Here is an 18387-nt window from a genome sequence, read left to right as displayed (position 1 = left end):
ATTTATTTGCACGCTTCAGAACGCGTGCCTCTTTGCTCAAGCATCTAAAACGGAATGGTGGATATGGGCGAGAGGGTGTTTCTGCTTTCAATACAAAACTCAGAGCGCTAAAGGGAAAATGCAAGGAGCTCAATGATTGGTAGAAAAAATGATTTTTGCAGCGAATCAATTTAAAATCGAAGTAAAGTACTGGGCGCCTCCATCGATACGATGGGCAAAGGCGATACGTGCGATCGGTCATTTATTAGCGTATTTGCTTTTGCTGTATTTCAATTTAATTTGTTTTACACCCAATTTGCATCAATTGGGAGGGGGGGTGGAGGGGGGAGATAGTGTTCGAGCAAGTTCAACGTGGGTTGCGATCCCGGGAAATATCGTCGAAGCTGAAACCCACTTGACCTCATCTCCGTGGGAGTGGGAGGCCCTTGAAGTTCAAACCCAACCAACCCGGTAAGTTCGGGGAATATTTGTACAAAATCAAACACAACGAACAAAAACAACAAACCAATACAAACAATGTCACCTGCTGCGGTGCAGAGGAAAGCCCAGCTTTATTTGTTTCATTACGTGAACGATTGTGTGTATGTCACTGTGTGTGTGTTTCTTGATACTTCTTATTATTTTCGACGCTAAGCGATTTTTGCAAATACGAAATGGCATCAATGGCGGAGGCTCCAGCCGGGATCACCGCACTATCTCTCTTTCTCTTTCTCTTTGTTCTCTCTTTCTCTCTCACTCTCTCGATTCGTGGACACGCACATGCCCCTCGGGCCACAATGCTCGCTGAGCGACACGTGCGGCGCGTACGCAAGCCCCGTCGTTACACAGATTTTCCTATTATTTATTTTCGATTTCCTTTCCTGCCGTTATCCGGTTTCTTTTTCCGGTGTTTTTATTTTCAATTTTGAGACATCCAATTCTTCTCGTATTGCGAGTGAAAACCAGCACGAAACAAACGCAGCGGCCGCTCGCTTTCCTTTGAAGCCGGCAGCGCCGCGCCGAAATGAAAACTGACGGGTCCGCCAGTGCCGTCGCCGTCCGGCGGCAGAAGACCACCAAGTCTTTTATCAAATATCCAAAATTTATTTACCCAGCAACTGTAACTGTGTTTGGCGGGGCCTTGCCTTTGGTTGATTCGGTTTGTCTACTTGCTGTATGTGTGTGTGTGTGAGTGAGAGAGAGAGAGATAGAGAGAGAGAGAGAGAGAGAGAGAGAGAGAGAGAGGAGAGAGAGAACAAGGGAAGAAGAGGGAGAGGCATTGAGTATTTTTTCGTTGTTGTCTACGTTAGGCAAAGATATTTGCATGGCTCCTGCGCTCGTGCTTTGATGTTCTAGCAGAAAATAAAGCCCCGGCAGCTCCGGGAAATTCGGCAAAACCGCCTTATGTGGGGGACCAACAGCGACGGAGAGTTCAAACGAATGTCAGCACGCAGCACGATCAGACGGCGTGGAACTAGGTTAGGTCCCTTGACCCGCTGGTCGTGTAGTGGCTTTCGAATTCGATGAAAAATATGTACGCTCTTTGTCGCATATTTCTCTAACTATCGCCATTTAGTTTCGCTAAATGCGTCCCCCAATCAATCAACCAAATCTCGTTCGTGGCCAGGAGCCATTCTCCGGGAATTCCAGGCTTAATTTAAAGCCCTTCTCGATTTGCCGCCATGGTCATCTGCAACCCATTTCGGGAAAAGTGCTCGTCTGCGCCAGAGGCCCTGTGTTCGTGCTCAAGCCGTGTCCGAAAAGGGAAGTAGTTGTGTGTTTTTGGCTTTCAAACAAAAAATACACAAGAATAGGTACGCCCGCTGGGAATTGGGCGAAGGACAACGCCGGGACGTACACACTTGCACGTCCTGTCAGGAGCTCGACGCGAAAGTCAACGTTCGCCTGTCAGCCGGACAGGAAGCTGTAGCAGCTTGCAGGATCGGATCAGAGAGAGTGAGGTAAATGGCAAGGAGCGGCAAACGATAATCACCAAGAGGCGCTCTCCTGCAACGTTCGTTTGTAAATGTGTGCTAGAGTTTGTGTGTGTGACTGTTTTCTTTATACTTTCTCTTGTACTCTACTTTTCTTCCCATCGCATCGGGAATGACATTCCTTCGAGGGGTTTCCCGCTAGTTCTTTTTTTCTATTTTTGCTTTTCCCTCTCCCTGCTGACGAAAACTTTTGGAACGTGTCCATTCCATTCCCTCAAGTGAATTCTTTTCATTGTTTTGCTTCTTCTTCCTATTCGTTGTTTTCAACTGAGGGCGTGAAAGAGAATTAGTTGGTTTTAGCTATCTGCCACCCACGGCGGTCCCACGGGTACTTTAGTGACCCCATTTTTGTGTGTGTGTGTGTGTGTGTTTTTTTTTTTTGTTGGGACGGGGCAGCGGCGAGCAAGCAATGCGAACTGGAAGCCAGACATGACACTGTTCGTGCACGGATGCTGGCTAGAAAGAATAGCGTGCAAAAGCCGTCTGGAAGGACCGGGGAAGGTCGGATGGAGGCAGTTGTAATTAGATTTTGATTGACATACAGCACATGCTGCAAACCGATCTGCCTGCTACACCTGCAACGAAAAGTAACGGAGAACGTCCGACGGAGATGATGATGAAGAGTTTTGATGTACTACTAGGACCGATTCGAGAACTTAGTAGAACGGAAATAAAAGCCTAGCGGTGCCTTGGCCGTCAATGTAAATGAAACGTTTATCTACATCCAACAACAAACAGTTAAAAAATGTCCAAGCACAGCAGCGGAGAAGATGTATTCAGGCACGATAAATGCAAAAGCAGGGTCCTCGCGAGCTGGACCTTTGATCCAAGGTGCCCGGGGAGTGTGTGTGTGTGTTTTTTTTAATGGCCAGAAATTAATTGTATCGTTCCACAGGACCCCCCTATACCCCTCTACCCTGCTCAGCTGTCACAAGTACCACTAAATCAACACTTTCAAGCACGAAATTAAACGAGAGTGAATCAATGAAGCTCGAGTGCCCGGTTTTTGAGGTACGAAGACGGCGGGCACGATTTGGTCACGTATTTGGAGCGGCTCTCGTTCCGAACACTTTAGCAATTTGCGAAACAATGCTTTCGCTTTGCTGCTGCCTGCCGCGGATCGGTCCTTTTCCATCCCCTATCGTCCCGCCGGTCTTCACGTCTTCACGATGTGCCCTTGCACACGAACCTGGAACCCAGCGGGTGTAGAATTTCAGCTACGTTGAAGCAACCTCAGAGTACAGCGATGACGGACGTTCAATAGTGGTAGCACAGTAGCCCCGGGATGCGGTCCAAGAACATAACGGGCGGAATGCCAAAGGATGCCCTGAAGACAATTGCATGGTGTTTCTCTGTCAAAGGAACGACTACACGTCTTTGATTACACATAGCGGAACGCACACAGTCGAGTTGGCAGAGAGATTGTTACATGAGAGTGTCGTGTTTTGGCTTTGCCATTCGCACTGCAGCAGGGTAGGAAAGCGAGCGGGCTGGGAGAAAACAAATGGAACATTCCTGTTGAATGTACGAACCTCACCAGAAGATTCGCAACTCGCTATAAGCTGTAAGCTCAAAGCTATAAGATCTATTCAATAAAACCAATTGCTTGCTCGGAGTTTGTTTCTCTCCCTCTCTTTCTCTCTCTATCTCTCTCTCTCTCTCTCTATCTCTCTTTCTCTCACTCTATCAATATATTCTTCTCTGTTTTTTTCAGAAAGGAGTAACCCTCGTCCACCTCGCAAAGCCTACGGAAGGCTGAGCGGCGAGCCGGATGACTCGCAGTCGCATCAGCGGGCGCGGTACGATGTGACTGGCTCGTCGGCCAGCCCGCCCTACACCGTTAAGCTGATCGACTTCGATGGGGCGGCAGGCTCGGAGACTACAGCACCCGGTTGCGCCTGTGGCGAGCTGCAGCAGCTTAACGGCAACAGTTTCTGCTGCACCGGCTACGCCTGTCCCGAGAGCAACAATCACAACAACAACAACAACAACAACTACAGCAGCAACATCCTCAACAACAATCACGCAGGCAGCAATCAAACACACGGCAGCATGGCGCTCAATAGTGTCGACGATGATGATGACAACGATGGTAACGACGGTGGTAGCGGCGCTGCAGATATCAACCGGAACCACTCGAACTACAACGACACCGACTCGGAGCTCGAGCTGGACGGCAAGATCAAGGAGCAGCGGCTGGAGGAGCAAACCCTGGCCCGGCTGCATGCGATCGCCCTGTCCGACGACGACGACTACGGTAAGTAAGGAGCCCGCGCCATCCGCCCGCGAGTTTTGCACATCACGTGCGCGGGTCCATTTCCACGCACGTGCCGAGTGCAATCTAACTCAATGTTTGCTATGATGGTTGTGTGTGTGTTTATGATATTTGTAGCCAAATTCAAGACATTCCACTGCGAACGAGCTTCGCTTCCACCCCTCGGGCACTTTTTTTATCGCGATTTGCAAGACGCGAAAAGACACTATGAATTCCATTCCAGCACGGCCAACGCCCGTCACTCCGAAAGAGAAGAAACGATCCATTTATTGTTTCCCCCACCTACCTCCTGCTTTGGGGTGTTAATAAAACAACAACAACAGTGTGAAAATTGTAAATTTGCCCACCCCTACGGCGGGTGTTTTCAACCGAAACCGTCGTGGGGAAAAACGGTGACGAAACAATGAATGGAATGCCAAAAGTGTACGACCGCCCCAAAGCACCCAGGCAGCTACGAGCCGTAAGGTGGGAGGGGGTGGGAAGAGCAATAGTGAAGTAATTTCCGCATAAATCAACTTGTGAAACCCCATCTAACCACGGACGAATCCGGAAGTCAGCCTGGTGGCTGCCCCATTGGTAGTAAATTTCAATTAAATTCGCAAAATACCCTTTTCCACGGATTCGCTGGCCTCTTCGCCCATCCCTTTACTCTGCTGGCAGTTAATTGAATTTGTAGAACCGAGGGGTTAAAAAACGGATGCAGAAGGGCAACAAAACAAGAAAAAAAAACAATACACGATTGGTTTCTGTTTTCCATGAAGCGCCATGAAAAGTGTTTTGTGGTTGGCGGACCTGCTACCGTGTGTCCTGACCATCCTGAGCAATCGCGGACGTTGCGGTTCGCTAATTAGTTGTCAATCGAGTTCTTGTCGTACTTGATTACAGGGTTTTCCAAGTCATATTCGAATGTGCACATCATTATTCACCTCCTATACGATGATTTTCAACTGCTGACATATATTGTATTCGCATCACAATTAACTTTCAATTCTTCCACACAATTTTCAACACATCACAAAGAACTGTCAAACTGAATCCAGCGTGTAGCGTATTAAAAATCATATAGAAGAACTAAAAAATTGTTATGATGCAAGTCCAACATTTGACAGCTATTGAAAAACCATTTCTTAAGCAATGAAAAATGGCGTTGACATTCTAAATTGACTCATAAAACCCCTCTATACCTTTTTTTCCTTTTTCAGTTTGTTTTTTTTTGCTTTCGTTTAACTTTTTTCAGTGTTAGCTTTTGAATGTAGTATCGCTTTTTCGTTCAATTTTGTTTTTCAGTTTTAGCTTTTTAGTGCAATAGTTTAATTAAACGTGACAAACATCGTCTCGAATTTGTCACTTTGATTTTGTATGTGATATTTGATACTCACCAATACTACGCGCACCTTGTGTACGCGCAAATTTAAATTAAGTATAATTAATTTCGGAACTATTTCAAGTTTAAGGACGTAGTTTCCCTTTTTCTGCATTAAATTGTATGTAAAATATTTATTGCTTCGATTAATAGTGATTATATATACAGGTGAAAATATACAGGTGTAAAACGATAATATATTTTGACTGCTAAACGAACGGACGTTGCAAATGACTAAGATGGTTTCTATGCACGTTCCAGGAAGTGGAAAGCAACAGGCAATGTTCAAATACAGTAAACTTCTTCAATTTTCAACGATTGCTACAGGTGTCCATGTTTCCCGCATCAGGTCTTACCCAAATATGCCAAAACTACGCGAAAAAATAATTTAGTTGATGACAAAGACATTAAAATAAAATAGAAACATAAAGCATTTAACACATTTTCTGATGAAATATGAGTGTAAGATGTACACAATTTAATGGTCGCTGTAATTATATATCTTTAGAATTTTAAAAATTTCCTTTGTGTGTCTGTCTTCACCTAACTTCCCCTACAAAATGCATGTATATGCACTGTATGTATTTTGCCATGGTCGTTTGTTTTAATTGTTCATAAATAAATTTAAATAATATTGAGATCAATATCAATGTGAATTACTAGCAAATTATGTGTTGCATATGTCGATTATAAAATTGGTTATCAAATTAAAAAAGTATTTGAATCACTATGTCAAACATGTATACCTTAGAGGCAAAAAATTACGCACGCTGTCAAAAATTTATCACTTTTAGCCAAAATTTGGCGTCAACCAACTGGAAAAGAAAGGTCTTTTAAGATACTGAATATTGCTCTTTTGCTTTGCTTTCTGGCTCACTTGTGTAAACATAAAAAGGAACTGTTTGACTTGAATAAGTTTGAAAATATCCTAACCAAAAACATTAACGTGTTTCAAAATCTACTGTAGTAAAAAAAAGCTTTTTATATGATAGGGTACATCTCCTACTTTACTTAGACCATGGTATGAATATAGAGTAAATGTGTTTGTACAATAAAAAATTGAACATTATCCAAAGCAAAGTGATACCATCTCCCCCACTCTTATGGTTCACTATTTTCATCCGGGTCGTGGTCGAGCCAACGCATGGCAAATTTGTCGCATAGTTAATGATTTTTTTAGGGATTTCTCATGAAATATACACTTTACGCGACGCTATTTGACGGTGTGTCTGGACGTTCGGTGACAGGGAAAACTCCCCAGCACTACCGAGCGTTACCTGCGAGGAAAATCGTGAAATAACACTAGCTCATTATCAAGCAACATGAAACTAATATAGTCGACCATACTTACGACTCTCACTTTCTTTCTTCTTTTCGCTGACTGCTACATCCAGCGAGCTTTCCGTTGCAGGAGGGCGAAGGGGGTTCTTCCTGCGACTTTTCCATCGTCACTGATTTGCTGTCTTCATCTTGATTCATAGCTGATGACGACCAATATTCGGTTTCCGATTTTTCCATCATGTGTGATGCAATATTGTCATCTATTCCTGTGGAAGATGTGGACCAATATTCCATGTCTGAGTCTTCTCCGATGATTTCTTCCGAAGTCTGTGGTATAATTCCTCTCGATGATGTGGTCGAATATTCTGAGTCTGACTCTTCTCCCATGGTATCTTCCGACGACTTTAACACAATATTGTCATCTATACCTGTGGAAGACGTGGACCAATATTCAAAGTCTGAGTCTTCTCCGATGATATCTTCCGAAGTCTGTGGTATAATTCCTCTCGATGATGTGGTCGAATATTCTGAGTCTGACTCTTCTCCCATGGTATCTTCCGACGACTTTAACACAATATTGTCATCTATGCCTGTGGAAGATGTGGACCAATATTCCATGTCTGAGTCTTCTCCGATGATATCTTCCGAAGTCTGTGGTATAATTCCTCTTGATGATGTGGTCGAATATTCTGAGTCTGACTCTTCTCCCATGGTATCTTCCGTCGACTTTAACACAATATTGTCATCTATACCTGTGGAAGATGTGGACCAATATTCAAAGTCTGAGTCTTCTCTGATGGTATCTTCCCATGTCAGTGGCAAACTTTCGTCATCTATGCCAGTCGATGAAGTGGTCGAATATTCCGAGTCTGACTCTTCTCCCATGGTATCTTCCGACGACTTTAACACAATATTGTCATCTATGCCTGTGGAAAATGTGAACCAATATTCAAAGTCTGAATCTTCTCTGATGGTATCTTCCGACGTCAGTGGCAAACTTTCGTCATCTATGCCAGTCGATGAAGTGGTTGAATATTCCGAGTCTGAGTCTTCTCCGATAGTGTCTTTCCCTGTCGAGTGCGATTTTTCTTTCGAACTCTGCTTGACTACGGCAGTAGCTTCCGGCTCTAGATCGTCTTGCAGGCTATACTTTCGTTTGCCCAGCAGACCTGAACAACTCGCTCCATCACTCCCTTCCGGTGGGATCGAAGATCGACTAGCAGCTGTTGCATTACCAGCATCCTGAGTGTCTCTCTCTAGCTCTGGTCCCTTCTCGGTGCTGTTATCGGTACTCGGTAGATTCTCGGTAAATAATTTAAATGAGACAACATTCATTTCTTGCACAAAATATCTTTCATACTCGGATTCACTGAATGTATTGGTGTCACGTGTATCCATTTTAATTATATCTGCTAATTTTGTCTGTTTTCGATCAAAAATTAAACTACACTTCATACAAAAATAATTCTATTCGATTTTTTTTTTCAAGAATCCTATAGGGACAGCTTGAGCCCTGCTCAGGCTAGACTGTAAAGGTCCGCTCACCTAGCCAGATCAGTGCTTGTGCTAGAAAATGAAGGGGTTAAATAGGCTAGCTTAAGTCGGATTGAATATGACACAGATTGATCACACACTGTCACGCCACACGGTTGTGCCTCCCGGCTAGCAAACAACGCACCTTTTTTATAATCAGTGCTGTTCGTCAGCTTGTTCGGCACAGCTCAGTATTTTTTATTTACTACTAAAAGTATCAAGATGCAACACAGTATAAGAGGCGTGCACACAGTTTTCCCATTGTCAATAAAAGAGGATCTCCTCGAATATACACCGTACACAGTCACAAATATTATTGACAGGATTTGATCGGATTACTTCTGCATTCACTTTTCCTAAGCCACAACTAAACACCGACTCGGATTGATCACACGCTGTCACGCCGCACACATGTGCCTCTCGGCTAGCAAACAACGAACCTTTTTGATAGTCAGCGCAATTAGTCAGCTTATTCGGCCCAGTTGTGTGTTTGATTCACTACTAGTAGTATCAAGATGCAAAAGTGTAAAGAAGGCACACAGTTTCCCAAATGTCAATAAAAGAGCTCCCTGATCTTACACCGTACACAGTGACAAATATTATGCACAGGATTTGATCGGATTACTTCTGCATTCACTTTTCCTAAGTCACAATTAAACACCGACTCGGATTGATCACACGCTGTCACGCCGCACAGATGTGCCTCTGGGCTAGCAAACAACGAACCTTTTTGATAGTCAGCGCTATTAGTCAGCTTGTTCGGCCCAGTTGTGTGTTTGATTCACTATAGTAGTATCAAGATGCAAAAGTGTAAAAAAGGCACACAGTTTCCCAAATGTCAATAAAAGAGCTCCCTGATCCTACACCGTATACAGTCCTTAATATTATGCACAGGATTTGATCGGATTGCTTCTGCATTCACTTTCCACAAACACATTTAATCCAAACGATAACCCGCTCCAGATGGACGACTGCTTAAAGTGAACTGCGCACCACGACTGAGACTATTGATCATGCTAGAACTATACTCGCGTAGAATTTCTCATCAGCCAGTATTTCGCTCTCTCCTTCTCTAAATGTATACATAATGTCTCTCTGTCCCTCTTTGTTGCACTTTTTCAAGCGAACGTCTTCTGTGCTCATCTGCATGGCTTTGCCAAACACATAAATGTATTACTCATCGATTCGGTGTGTGCATCGGCGAGTGTATCGTCCTCGTTTGCTATTGGCTACCTGGCAATAAAATCAACTAGCTCTGCCAGACGGAATGGGATGTTGGGTAAAACGAGAAAGCATGTTATCTCCATTCAGCTTGGATTTTACACGCAGTTGCAGTCGGAATCAACGACGTGCGAGTGTCCACGTGATCGCACTTTTTCGTGGATGAACGTATTTGTGTTTTTTACTTTGTGTGCGATGTTGCGCTTTACTAATAGTAAGAAATTATTTTTCGGGCCAGAAAAATAGCTCCACAGAGGGGTTTGAATCAATAGCATACGCAAACGGTGGAATCAGTGGGAGTAAGTTTGAAAGTTTCGGATGATCAAAACCAAATCGGGGCGTAAAATGAAAGGAAACGGACGGAATCGAAAGTAACTCAAATAATATTTCCACCATACTTCCGTTTGCATCAGAAAGGGAGAACAGAGATTGAATCTCGTCTTAAATGGTAGACTGTCTAGCGAGCTTCAGGCTCAGAACAACAGTCAATCATCATCATTATCTGCTATGACGCTATTCGTGAAGAAATCATGGAGCTTTTTGCGGCTCGACACGCTGACATTCTTGATGCTTTCGTACACTTCTAATGCATTGTACTGTTAAGCAACCGATTTTGCGGATCGTGTTTTTATGTGCCTAAGAAAAGAGCAATGCCAATGCAAATATAATATATATTAGGGTTCGACAAACTTGTTTCCCCGGAATGAACCAAATGATATCAGAGTTCTACCTAAAGATCCAAATTAATAAACGAAGAGCCATATAATTTGTATGGAAATTACAACCAATTGCAATTGATTCCAGGGTGTTGGTATAAGCCATAAATCACGTAACTAATATGAGCTGTATTTAACATTAAAGAAATGTTCTATTACTAGCTTTTCACTCGTATGACGTTGTATATTAACATTTGTTAACAATTCGTACATTGATAACTAATTATTGAACACAGCGATTCCGATTCCGGATCAATTCGGAAACGGTTCCGGAACCAGGATCGGCTCCGGAATAGGAATTTACTCCAGAATTGGAATTAGCTCCGGAATAAGAATCAGTTCTTGAATTTAAATAAAATGTTTCAGAAGCAAAATCAATCCCAGAATCGCCATGAAAATGAATCGTTTACAAATAAATTTTGATTATTTACAACTATTAATACTTAGCATCATTGGACCCAAAGTAGCATCATTGCACGCCCATTCTTATAGAGATGTTGAAACTGACTCCGATTCCAAAACCGATTTTGTTGCCGGAGCCGATTCCGGAGCCAATTCCAGAACCGATTCCGATTCCGAAGCCGATTCTACACCTACTACCAGGAATCGATTTCAGAAAACTTCGGAGCTAGCCCGAATCGATTCCGACGAAAACTTCATGTTTACATAGTCACTAATCTAGATAGCAAAGCACCGCATAATGCTCGCAAGCTGTCCCTTAAGCGGTTATCACACACGGCTAAATACTGTCATATTCGATTGGAGTTTATTCTTCAAACGCGGGCTTTGATAAAAAAAACCTGACGTAAGTGTAATATCCCATTTTCTGCCAAGACAATGGTTCATGATTATTTAAAGTTTGTTTATTTGTTTATTTGTTTATTTGTAAATGTTAAGTGATTGGCCATCATTGGCCTTATCACTGATCTTATAAACTAAACTTTTAATAACATAAAGCATCACGGTACAATGTAACATCAGCACAAAATAAATAACACAGAGTATCACAGCAAGAAAAATAGGTTAACTTAGGGAATTCCAGTCAAAAGAGTCATAATGTGCATTAAATCTAAAAGCCATCGCAGTCAAAGGTTCATTATCGCTATATGCACGTCTAGTTTGGTCAACTCTTAGTAGCCTAAAGTTTCTTAAAATACGAGCAGGTACGTGGAAATTAACTCTAGCTAAAAGGTCCGGTGAATCTATCTCTCCTAGGATGATTTTTTTCATAAACAAGATTTGCGCCGTTTCGCGACGAGTAGCGAGAGACTCGAGTCCAAAAATTAAACACCGGGCATGATAACTAGGTCTTGCTGCTACGTTACGCCAGGATGTGAACCGTAAGACCAAACGGGTGAATTTTTTCTGCACTGACTCAATCTTATTCGACCATAACGACGACGATGGGCACCAAACTACTGAGGAGTATTCTAAGATGGATCTGACTAGTGATTTGTAGAGTGCGACAAGACAATGTGGGTCGGAGAATTCTCTCGACTGCCTGCGTATAAATCCTAGCATTCTGTTCGCTCTATCAATAATTTCGTTATGGTGCACATGAAAGTCAAGTTTACGGTCAAGGGTAACTCCTAAGTCTTTTACTGCACTGTGTCGTTGTAATTGTGTACCGGAGATGCAGTAGTTAAACACTATTGGACAATTAGAACGGTGAAACGACATGGACAAACATTTATCAACAGAAATTTGTAGGTCGTTGTTCAGACACCAGTCAGAAAAAGAGTCGATCGATGCTTGCAGGACAAGACAATCACCAAAACACCTCACAGGAAAAAAAAGTCTAAGATCGTCCGCATACAATAAACATTCAGATTCCCTTACTACAGTAGTAACGTCATTGAAAAATAGAGAAAACAGCAAAGGCCCAAGGTTACTACCCTGTGGCACGCCTGAACAACTCACGAATTCCCTAGATGTCATACATTCAACTTTCACGCGATATCGACGATTGGTGAGATAAGATTCGAACCACTCAACTAAAGGGGTAGAGAATCCAAGACGAGCAAGCTTCGCCAACAGCAAGCGATGATTCACCCGATCAAAGGCAGCCTTAAGGTCGGTATAGATGACATCCATCTGGGCTCCCGAAGCGAATGCAGCATGGCAGTGAGTTACAAACTCCACCAAATTAGTGGTCACACTGCGGCGAGGGAAGAACCCGTGTTGGCGTGTTGATATCAGCGAGCTGCAACAGTTCAAGAGCGAGTTCTGGACGACGACTTCAAAAACCTTAGCACCTGCAGGCAAAGTAGTAATACCACGGTAGTTTTCCACTAAGCTCTTATCCCCCTTTTTATGCACAGGAAACATGTAGGACGATTTCCATGCTCCTGGAAACATACGCTGATTGAGCGAGAGTGTGAAGATACGAGCCAGAGGTCCGGCCAAAACTTCGCTACATTTGGCAAGAACTGCGGTCGAAAAACCATCAGGTCCAGGGTTGTAGGATGGTTTGACCTGCTTGAGCGCCTTTAGCACAGAATCTCTGGAGATGTTTATGTCACGCACATTAACATCGACAGCGTCGGAGGGCACGTTGTTGAGAGCAGCATCCAATGAGAAGCCAGGAGCTTCAGTGGCAAACGAACTCATGAAACGATCGGCAAATAAATTGCAGGTTTCCTCTTTGGTACACGAAGTTGTTCCATTAAAGGAAATTATAGCTGGCAAGGAGCTGTTTTTTCCGTTTTGTGTCGACATACCTCCAAAATTTTTTCGGTTTTCTTCTTAAGCTGAACTGTATACGAATCAAAAAACGAGAGTGTAGTTGTCTATTATAGCTTCTATATACATTGTGTGCTGCGATGAACCGCAATCTCGATTGTTGTGTTCCACTGTTTTGGTAAAACCGATAGCAGGAAGATTTGTTTCGTTTTCAACGGCGTAATTGAGCATTACCCCACGGTGGACCCTGTCGTGGGCGTTTTATAGGGCAACAGGCAGATAAATGTACCGTAAATTTCCGATTGAACATATCGAGTGCATGGTTTACGTCCGGGTTTCCATCAAGGAATGACCAGTCAGAGGATTGCAGTAGATCATTTAGAATCAAGAAGTTTGTGCGACTGTAGTCGAGCATGCCTGATTCTTGATGTGATGTTGTGTGATGTTCTGCTTTGGCTAAGCCGTTCGGCAGGCATAGCTCTATAGGCGGATGATAGCCATCAATAGCAACTATGGGGAAGGGTGTTATTGCCGGTGAAAAGCATTGTTGCAGGGTATCGTCGCATACAAAGATCAAATCGAGGTAGTTATTCGACGCATTATGAATTTTGTTAATCTGGTATAGTCCGTTGCTATTCATACAATCAAGAAGAAGGCGACAGTTGTCCGTGATCCTCGAGCATTCGTAGTCAACTTGGAGCATAAGTGGATTTGTTTCATCGGGTATCCAATTCAGGTTTGACAAATTGAAGTCCCCGAATAACAAACACATTTCATTAGCTTTACACGCTACGTCGTCAATAGTTGAACAGATTGTGTGAATAACCGACGTGTTATTTGTCATGTCAGGAGGAACATACATTGCGCCGATAACATACGTTTTCTTAATGCTGTAAATCTTTAACCAAAGTTGCTCGACAGTGTCTGATGTAGAACATAAGAGTACTCGCAAATGTGAGGCGACAGCTATGAGAACCCCACCACCTTTGGTTTTCCTACTATTTCTGTCATTACGGTCCTTTCTGAAGACGATATAATGGTCCGGAAACAACTGTGACGAGTTAATAGAGGAGTCCAACCATGTTTCAGTCAGGATAATGACGTCGTAATGAGTAGTAGAAACATAATCGAATACCTCATGACATTTAGTTTTTAGTCCTCTTACATTTTGATATAAAAATAACAAATCGTCAGTATTATTTAAGGAGGCAACCCCTGCAGGAATGACATGACCGTCGTGCGTTTGTGTGAGTGTAGGATCTGTACTGTAGCAATAGTGCTGCTGAAGTTGCGTAGTGTTGGGTTCACGATCGTTAAGTAGCCTGCACGAGATGCCGTTACTACAGACTGCTTCAGTGGTGGTAAAGTTGTTTGTTGTTGGAGGAACAATCATCAGGTGAGTGCGTAAATTATCAACAAAAGTTGTTTCGGCGTTATTTGGCTCAAATGCGGTGTACAGCTGATTAGCGAGCGTGCGAGTGTGCGTGATGTGTGTGAATTGTTTATCGGTGTTGATAATTAGTGGGTTTGCGGTGTGGGTGAAGTGCGTGGAGTGTGTGCTGAAAGTATTGTGTGATCCAACAGCTGTGGTGATCGAATATCCTGCGCTGTAGATAGGGTTGTGGGTGTTGAAAGTCTCATTGGCGGTAGACGAAAATTTGCACCTGGTTGTTGAGCTCGGTAGTCGACAAATTCATGCACCGATAGACCAAGCGGCCAAGTATCGGGGGAAAGAGCCCTTTCACGTTGAGTAAGAGGCACTAACACCTTAAATGATAGAAATGAGAGTGTTGCTGTGTTTGTGCCTTGTCGTATAAGGCAATATGCAGTGACATCCTCAATGGACAAAGCATGTTTGACCATTTGCACTATTTGGTCACTGGATGTATCTGGAGCGAGCCGGGAAATATACAATGCGCACTTCTGCACCGTAGACTGAGCGGGGACTATTTTGATCGGAAATGTAGTTGTATCTTTGTTTGTGCCTGTGATCATGGGTGGATTGTTTAATGATATTTTACGTCTTTTCGGAAACAATAACCTTATGAATGATTTCTACTATTTTGTTTTGATCGTTCTTCATGTATTACATCAAAACATTGTATTTGATAGATAACACCCAATTTGTAGCAAAACCGAATCGTCCAAATCCAATTCCGATTTTCAGACCGGCGTTTATCTGTCAAGCACCATCTGACAGATAAACTCCTTCGGGAAAAGGAGGTTTTAGCTGTGTGTGATAACCGCTTTACCGATCGTGTGCGCACGGTGTGCGAATACCACAAATACCACACAACTGTGTGAGATGTACTGCGAACGAGTAGAGAATTCTAGTGATTTATTCTTCACTTTTTCCGTATGTCTGTGTGTGTGAGTGAGAAACACATGCATTTTATCGCAACATATGATGAAATGCTGATGAAATATGCACACGCAGTCGAAACAGATGCGGAATGGACGAATTACCTAACGTGACTATCGATTGCCAATATCCGGTCGTCCGGATACCGGAACTACCGTGCCAGTAGATCGCGCGATGAACCAGTTTACAACTCCGAATCAGAGGGGCAGTAATTAGATTTTGGTATCGAGTTGCAAACTCGCCAGCTCGTGCGTATCGTACGTGACACGCGTCAATGCACTCTCGGAATGGGCGATCGAATCGTTAAGCTGTGCCGATTAGTTTATAATGCTCAGGGGATTTAAACTTGATTTTTTTTTTTTTCATTTCCCTCTCGCTTTGGTAACCTTTTTCGTAACTCCAATGTGTCACAATAAGAGGCTTACCAAGCCGAGCAGAAACGTGTCGGACAGTGTCCATGATTTGTATGTGTAATTTTGAAAGACTCCCGTGTCAACGTTCTCATCCCGATGTGTTCAGAGGTGGTTGATAAATTCCCACCCCTTCCCACCCATAATAGTCTGTTTCGTCTCAGCCGACTAGGACGAAATAGCATCGGCGACCGGATCCGGACGCAAATCAAATCAAGTCAATCAATTTCACGAAGATTTCCGTTCCGGGCATGTCGGGGTGTGAAGGGAAGGATGATGTGATTGTAGCGTAAAATGGGGTTCAAACGAAACGGAAAATTCGGCTTCGGCTTCTTCTGGGCCCCATGTGACGATGCTACAGGTCGTACATCCAGGGAGGACGATGGAGAGAGTGTGTGAAAGGGTAAAGGGTATGACCGGCGATACGCTGCGGCAGATGAAGATCAATTTTCCGCAAGCTTCGTTTGCGTGTGTACGCTCCCGATTCGGGTTGTTTCGCGCACGGGGGCGGCGAAGGCTTTAACAAAGTTTGTGTTTTCGACGAATTCCTTATTGCGCGCAATTTACCAACACTCCTCCTTTCCTCTATTTGTTGAGAGGATGATGAGGAGGAGGAGGAGGAGGAGGAGGAGGAGGAGGAGGAGGAGGAGGACGAGGAGGAGGAGGAGGAGGAGGAGGAGGAGGAGGAGGGGGAGGGCTGGAGATTCAGAAAGGGGACTGAAACATCCTTAACACCCGGCCAACGATATCTCCGGTGAACTCTCGAACCTTCATGCGGATCTTTTTGGGGCTCTCAGACGAAAGGTAAGTAAGTAAGTATGTGTGCGTCACCAAGCTAGCTGAAATTCCACACCACATTCGGACTTGGGCTTGCGAGATCGCCCGAAGTGGAAAATGGTTGGAATGTTTGATTAGAATGCGCCACATACATCAAGACCCTAGCCACGAAATTGGCCATGCTTCATACCCATCGCAGCCCGTAAAGAAAGGCAAAGATGGTCTGTTTACACCTTTTTTTCCCCGTTTTCTCCCCGTCCTTTCTTCCTTTTCTGTGTATCAAATATTTATATCTACCTGTATTGCAACCAGGCATTCAGTGTTCCGGGCAAGTCGTTCGCTCTCTTTTGCCCATTCCCTCTAAAAAAGATATCAGACTTTTGGGCTGTATCTTCGGCAACCAAAGCGTTCATCTAACAACCCAATCGCCCACCCCTTTTGGCTTGGAGTGATTATTTCACCTGTCAAGTGCCTATCCTCGACGTCGAAGCTTCATCCCGGGTGACATCTGTAGTGCGCTTTCTAGACACCGAGGCGTTTATACGCCAATTTCTACAGAATTTAACAAGTTCGTGTACGTGTGTCAGCTATGGGAGCTAATTATAAGCCGGCAAACGATGCTCATTTACAATACACTTACACACACTCACACACACGCACGCGTGCTCGTATCCTTATCTTCTCGTACGTTTCGTAGAGTATACTGCGGCACCTGTCGTATGGTGGGCCGATCGCTTCGTTTACCTCATTCGTCACACGTCTGCCGCTGCTGGTGCCGCAAAGCCCGTTGTGCAAATCCAACTTAATTCCATTAAACTTTCAGTTTACCGGATAATTAAGATTGATTAAGCCTGGGCACACACAAACATTCTGCTGCCGCTTCCCACACTGGGCGCGAGCGAACCCGAAATTGGATGGTGGGCCAACCCGCCCGGCTCTGACGGTAACTGATTGGATCTCCCATGAAGCATCCCGTTCGCAAGTGGGACCGCGCGGTATGGGTGCTTTAGGGGTGGTGGTGGATTAGGAGGCATCCCCAAGCAGCTAGCGATGAGACAGCTCAAAATTTTCGCATCGCAGCCTCAGCGCAAACAGCGATCTCTCGTGCACGGGACGACAGTGGGCACGAAGGCGATGACGTTGCGCGAAAGTTATATCTTCTTCCGTACCAACGCCTGGGATGCCCGGGGAAGGGGAAATTGGAAATCTTTGGCACGACAGTGTAATAAAAAAAATCATCTCAAAGCACCAACAGCCAAAATATATATTTTTGCAATAGATCACACAGATGCTCCATGTGCCACATCGTTTGAGATGATGATTTTGAGGGAAATTGCGGAGTAGAATTAAGGGAGAAGAGGGAAGAAACACATACGAAATCTGATCCGCTCTGGATATCAATTTTATCGCTTCACTTGGCAGTTAAAGTCAAGACAGCACACACACATACACATAAAATATACACAAAAAACTCTCCACCTTCGCCACCATTTCGGTTAAAGCGTTTTACGAATGTCATCTCCGAGGCCGAGGAAGTTTCTCGATCCTGGTGGGCAGAGATAAAGCGGAAAGCCCCTGGTGTCACTGCAGGATTTAAAACGCCATTTATTCTACGAGTCATACTTACGGGTCGGTCGGTCTATTCCCTTCGTCTTCCTGGCGCTAAGCTGTCACACTGTTCTTTATCTAGATGGGGCACAGCAAGTGTTATTGCCATTCTACGCACTGCAACAGAAAGATATGTCAAATTTATCTGCCTTGATGGACGGTTTTCTCTTTGCCTGCTCGATTACA

At 44.0% G+C, this 18387-nt stretch overlaps 1 protein-coding gene across 1 annotated transcript in view; it reads left to right on the top strand.

Moving 5' to 3' along the window:
• LOC121594874 (TSET complex member tstC) overlaps nt 1-18387 on the top strand; it is a 77593-nt gene that overhangs the window by 22866 nt on the left and 36340 nt on the right. The window contains exon 2 of the mRNA XM_041918645.1: nt 3688-4230. Within this exon, the coding sequence (XP_041774579.1) occupies nt 3688-4230 (543 nt within the window). The remainder of the gene's footprint in view (nt 1-3687; nt 4231-18387) is intronic.

The sequence above is a fragment of the Anopheles merus genome, chromosome X (genome assembly GCF_017562075.2).
Source record: "Anopheles merus strain MAF chromosome X, AmerM5.1, whole genome shotgun sequence".
NCBI classification, from domain to species: Eukaryota; Metazoa; Arthropoda; class Insecta; order Diptera; family Culicidae; genus Anopheles; species Anopheles merus.
The sequence above is the reverse complement of the archived record's forward strand: the minus strand, read 5'-3'. Positions and strand labels throughout refer to the sequence as shown.